Raw genomic sequence first — 6,000 nt, 5'->3', positions numbered from 1 at the left:
CCTCTCCCCAGGGCAGGAGGCTGCTACTTGTGGCTCCGGAGCCACGTGGTTGGTGCTCCTTAAGGACTTCTTGGTGGCTGCCGATGTTGTAATTGCCAAGTGAGAAAAAAAGTAAACCGCCTGATTATTTGTGAAAAACGGTGAACATCTAAAAGCCCCCAACTAAAGCCCCCGCACTACCTAGAAAAGGACACGTGCTCTTGAAATGTTGGATCAAATGGAGAGAGAAACTTTCTGCATCTCCGTGTCTCCGGTCACTGAACGACAATTCCCTGATGCCCGATTGTCTGAGCCCCCAGGTATTTCCCACAACTGTGAAAGGGAGGGAAAAAATCTTTAAAAACCACTTAGGGCCCTTTATTCTGTGCAGCTGAGAACATTTCACCCCGAAATAATGAGAAATGCTGACAAAGAAACACCCGTGTCCCCCTCCAAGCAGAGCCGTGAATTCTGCCAGACTGGCGGCCCCCTTAGACACACACGGCCCCTGCCCCTGCCCTGCGCCACAGGGGGAGGCTGACGTCCGGGGGAGCCTCTGTGAGCACAGGTGCGGGGAGGGAGCACTCCAGAGACGCGCTGCCCCCACCACAACTGTAACTGCCAAGTGGGTGTCCCCGGCCCCTCCCGGCCCCTCTGGGTGGCCTCCCTGCGCCCTCCCCCGCAGGCACCAGCACCCCTGGCAGTGACTCCCCACACCTGAAACTGGCCCGAGTGGCCCCTTTCCCGCAACAGCCTCCAGGGCTCTGACTTCAGTGGGGGCCTGTTAGTCTGTTTCAGAGGCTGCGGCACCTGGAAGATAAACAGAGTTTGTTTGTTCTCCGGCCGCCCATGAGCGCTTAGGCCAGTCAATGAGCTCGTGGGAGTCCCAGGGCCCCGGTGTTACCGGTGAGCTCCTCCCAGCCCAGCAAACAGCCTGAGTCAGATCCAGGCAGGGAAACACCCACTCGCTGCAGCGCATGAGCCTGTTCCTGAGCTCAGGGAAGCGAAACCAACCCTGTTCCCAGCCCGGAGGGAGCCATGGCTGCAGGGAGCCCCCTGCAAAGTCTCCAGGAAGAAGCCACATGTCCCGTCTGTCTGGAGTATTTCACAGCCCCGGTCACTCTGGAGTGTGGGCACAACTTCTGCCGAGCCTGCATCAGCCAGTGCTGGGAGGGACCCGACCCAGCCGCCTGCTGCCCTCAGTGCAGAGAGACTGTGCAGCAGAGAAGCCTCCAGACCAACAGGCAGCTGGCAAACATGGTAGAAATAACCAAACGTCTGAGTTTGCAGGCAGCGAAGGGAGCAGGCGGGGACGGGGTGTGTGGGGAGCACCAGGAGGCTCTGAAGCTGTTCTGTGAAGAGGATCAAACCCCCATCTGTGTGGTGTGTGATAGATCCAAAGCTCACCGCGCTCACACTGTGGTTCCCATCCAGGAGGCTGCCCAGGAGTACAAGGTACAGAGCTGCTGTCCAGGCTGATGGGTAATAACTTTGCATTTTACTGACAAGTCAATGGCACCATTCCGGTGTGTGCAGCCTTCAGGGCCTGAAAGTTGCTGTACAAATTAGTGATGCTCCAGTCTGGCAAAAAGGCAACAAAGGAAGTTTTTAAGTTTTTAAGTTTGTCTTGTGAGGGACACCCCTCCCCCGAATGCTGTATGGAAGATGGGCTGTGACTGTCAATATGCATAACTTAGAGATGCTTTGAACGAAAGATTATTTTGTCATTGATTATTTTTAACATTCTGACCTGCTGAGTGTGTAATTGTTGTGTGTAGCTGGAAATATGCCCTGTGTGCTTGTTGAGAGTTAGAGGTGCTAATAACGGCCATTGCTGGAGATTGAGGTTAAAACAAAAAAGCAGTGCAATAGCACTCTACAGACTAACAAAATAGTTTATTAGGAGATGAGCTTTTGTGGGACAAACCCATTTCTTCAGCCCACAGCCAGACCAGAACAGACTCAATATTTAAGGCACAGAGAACCAAAAATAGCAATCAAGGTTGAGAAATCAGAAAAAAAAATGATCAAGGTGAGCAAATCGGAGAGCAGAGGGGCAGAAGGTGGGGGGGGGGGTGTCAAGAATTAGATTAAGCCAAGTATGCAAAAGAGCCCCTATAATGACCTAAAAAGCACCTGGTTTGAACGGGGATAGGAATTTTTAGGTCATTATAGGCTCTCTCTCTCTCTTTCTGTTCAGGGGTTAGTTTTCCTCATGACTGAGCAATTACCCTGAGGGCTTGTAAATGGCTTTCAGTTCTGTAGGTTGGGGGGTGGTTGGTTTAAAGCAGTGGTTCCCAAACTTTTTGGCATCATGCCCCTATTTATATTTTAGAGACTCCTTCACCCCCTACTTCTTTTTGCCATCATCCAAACCCCCTTTTAAGAAAAAATGCAATACATCAATTCAAATAAACACAACAACTTGATACAGAAATGTCATTTGAAGTTAAAAATAAGTACAAATAGTTTTTCCTGGCCCCTTGCAGGTGCCTGGTGCAGCCCCAGCTGGCCAGCTGCCTGAGCCCCATGCCAGCCGCCTGCCAGCCCAAGACCTGCACTGCCAGAGCCGCCTGCCTGAGCCCCGCACTGCTAGGGCCAGCAACTCACCCACCTGCCCCAGCTGCAGGCCAGCTGCCCACCCAAGCACCACACTGGCAGGGTCAGCCACCTGCCCACCATCTTGAGATGCCCAAGCCCCACGCTGCTGGGGCCAGCCATCTGGGCCTCATGGTGTTGGGGCCAGCCACCCACCTGCCAGCCCCAGCCATATAAGCCCTGTGCTGCTGGGGCCAGCTGCCCACCCACCAGCCCAAGACGCCCGAGCTGCCCATTGCCAGGGTCAGCTGCCCAATCCCCAATCTGCCAGGGCCAGCCGCCTGAGCACCGCAAGCCCCACGAGCCAACTGCCAGGGGCCCTCCCCTCCCACAAAGCCAGGTACCTCCAGCCCCCTGCTCTTACCCCATCCCCATCCTCATCCCCGTCCCCATCACTGAAGACAGCCATCTCCAGTCCCCCATATAACCTCATCCACCTCATCCCCCAGCCCTCACTCACTCATCTTTGCAGAAGGCAGCTGGCTCCACGTGGGTCTTTACTGGCTGCCTGCCTTTTATAGCGGCTGTTGTAAAATGGGAGTGGGATCCCTTTCAAACCCTGCTCCCCAGGGACCCATGGGCACTCTGCACAGACCAGGAGCTGCTCAATGGTCTGTGAAGTTTGACTCTCAGGAGCCGGAGGCTGTTCTAGGTGAGAGAGCTGCCTTCAGACTGCAGAAGGGCGAGTTACAAGTTGTGGCTCTTATTGCCAATTCTATCACAGGGTTTATTGTTGTAATTGGCACCTCAGCAGCTTCTACAGACCCCAGATGCGATCTGCCCTTGGGTGTGTGGGGCCCTGCACAGAACCTAGTGAGGGACAATCCCTGCCCTGAGCCATTTACACTCTAACTGGTCAAGACAGACAAAGGGTGGGAAGAGAATCTGAGGCACGTGGAGAGGAAGTGACTTGTCCAAGCCCACTCAGCAGGTCAGTGGCAGAGCTGGGTATAAACCCCCAATTTTCCAAGGCCAAGTCCCGTATCCAACCACTAGGCTATGAGGCCCATCTCACCAGCACTGAGCAGTGAAGAGGAGCAGCCGTTGGGAGGGAAAGACGCGCTGCTGAAGGCCCCAGGCCCAACAGGGAGAGGAGGTTCCCACTGGGAGGCTGAACTCCTGCGCAGCTCCACGAGGGGTTAAACTCAGATGCTGCGGCCGGCACTAGAGGAGGTCACTGGGCTGAATGCTGTATGGGCCTCAGGTACCCTCAGCTCACCCACAACAGGGCTCAGATGGAGCAGCTGATTCACCCCCGTGTGACTCCAGTGTCCTGGAATGTGCTGCACCACTCAGCAATTCGCAAGTACCCACAAAGCTTGGGCAGAATCCAGATCTCACACAAATTACTAAAAAGCCCTAACGTGAATTTGTAACACGTCTGGCTGTGACCAGCCCTGGGGCTGCATTAATAACGTGTCCTCTGCTGGGGAGTATTGACCTCACAAAGATTAACAGTTATCTTGAGTTCTGGGGGGGAACACCCAGCGCCACCCCCCTCTCAACCCAAAGTAAAACCTCCCAAATCCTTTGTGTTTCCTCAGGGAAAAATCCAGGCCCATTTGAAGACTCTGAGGGAAGAGAGAGAAAAGCTGCTGGGACTGAAAGCGACTGGAGAAGAGAAAAGCCGGGAGTGCCTGGTAGGTGCCTGTTGTTATGAACCATCAGGGCTGGCAGAGGGAGGTCTGTTTGGAGGCAGACTCCTGCGTGGCCTTGGTGAAGGAGGGCTAGTGAGTGTCTCTGTGATCAGGGATTGCTGGGTTAGAGCCGTGTGCAGACAAGCCCTGAGCTTCCATTGCAGCTAGAGTGTAAATGGCTCAGGGCAGGGGTTCCACTGCAGGGGATGAGTTAGTATCTGTCCCTTGTGCCTTTCCCACAAACCCTCCCCAAGGGAACGGACTGTCCCCAGGCAGTGCTGCCTGCTGCGTCTGCTCCTTTTGTTCACACACACTTCCTTCTTTTTTCTCCACTTGCGTCTCTGTCAGTGCGGCGCTGAGCCCGGCCTCCTGCCGCCTGAACTCCCAGAGTCCTCGGATAACATAATATGTTGAGCATCACAGGCCTAGAAACCTCCCTTACAGCGATAACAGGGGACAAAGGGGGAAACTGTGAGAGAATCCTCTGCCTTGTGTGCACAGAATAGAGTCAAGCGTCAGATATCAGGATTTTCACAGACGTTCTCCCTCCTGCGCACTCAGCCCCCCATGACAGGGCCCAGGCTCCACCCATGGCCCTGACCAGCCCGTCCCCTGTCTTCCTACAGAGACGGACACAAACCGAGAGGCAGAAAATCGTGTGGGAATTCCAGCAGCTGCGGCAGTTCCTGGAGGAACAAGAGCGACTCCTGCTGGCCCGGCTGGAGAAGCTGGAGGAGGAGATTGTGAGGATCCAGAATGACAGTGTCAGTGAACTCTCTGCGCAGATTTCCCGTCTCAGTGAGCTGATGGGTGAGCTGGAGGGGAAGTGTCAGAAGCCAGCGAGTGAATTCCTGCAGGTGAGACTGAGGGAGACACAGAGACTCTGTGTGTGCCCCAGGGCTGGAGATCCCAGAGAAAAAGTTAAGTTGTTGCTTTGCACCCACCAGCCACAGCTCCTCCACTTCTCCCTGCACGTCCTGCCTGCCACAGTCAGCTGGGGGGAGAAAAGGATCAGGTCCAGGGTGTGCTGGAGGGAGGGGATGGGCACAGGTGGGGAAGGGGAAGTGTGGGGGCAGGAAGAGGTGGGGCGAAGAGTGGCATTGCCGGAGGGGGTGGAGTGGGAGTGGGGTTCTGCATCCCCTGGGAGAAGGGGAAGCTGGTGCCGATGGTTACAAACATCCCAGCTCCCCTCACAGGGAAGGGAGGTTCCTGAATCATAAGCTCTGGGGTCCAGCAGTCAGAAGTCTCGAGTTATAGACACAGAGATGTTAGAGATGGCAAAGCCCCAGTAGCTCAGGGAATCCAAGGCCCTGGGGCCCCTCTTCCCCAAATTTGCAAAATCCCTTCCCAGGATCCCCTGTGTGTGTTGTGTGGGACTGAGACTCTTTTCTCTCCTTCCCCTGTAGGACGTCAGAAGCACCTTGAGGAGGTACGTGGCTCTCACTCCCCTCCCACCTCTCAGTGTTGGGAAAGAGCTGAGAGATGATGTTAGCACCGAATCTCCCCAGGGCTCTACAGTGAGATGTTAGGGGAGGGTCACATCTAAGCTACAAATATCCCTGATCATCTCGAGCCTGAGGGTCTCACCCTTGCAGAGACTTTACAATTATCCCCTCAATGGCAAAGTCTGACCTCAGGTATTCCCTAGAGGTGTCACCTTCCTGGGGGACTGGCTGCCCCAGGACTATGAGGCTGGAACATCGGCTTGTCACTGCTGGGCATTGGGTGAATTGGTGTCTGAGTCTAGTTCCTAGTGGGCAGATTTGTACAGCACTTCCACTGGCAG

At 54.9% G+C, this 6,000-nt stretch overlaps 1 protein-coding gene across 1 annotated transcript in view; it reads left to right on the top strand.

Moving 5' to 3' along the window:
• Positions 1–1,017: 1,017 nt before the first annotated feature.
• Positions 1,018–6,000, top strand: part of LOC142024608 (uncharacterized) — a 94,212-nt gene continuing 89,229 nt past the window's right edge. The window contains 4 exon segments of the mRNA XM_075016739.1: positions 1,018–1,434; positions 4,122–4,217; positions 4,841–5,071; positions 5,621–5,643. Of these exon segments, the coding sequence (XP_074872840.1) occupies positions 1,018–1,434; positions 4,122–4,217; positions 4,841–5,071; positions 5,621–5,643 (767 nt within the window).

Source organism: Carettochelys insculpta, chromosome 22, assembly GCF_033958435.1.
Source record: "Carettochelys insculpta isolate YL-2023 chromosome 22, ASM3395843v1, whole genome shotgun sequence".
Taxonomy (NCBI): domain Eukaryota; kingdom Metazoa; phylum Chordata; order Testudines; family Carettochelyidae; genus Carettochelys; species Carettochelys insculpta.
This window is presented reverse-complemented; position numbering and strand designations above follow the sequence as displayed.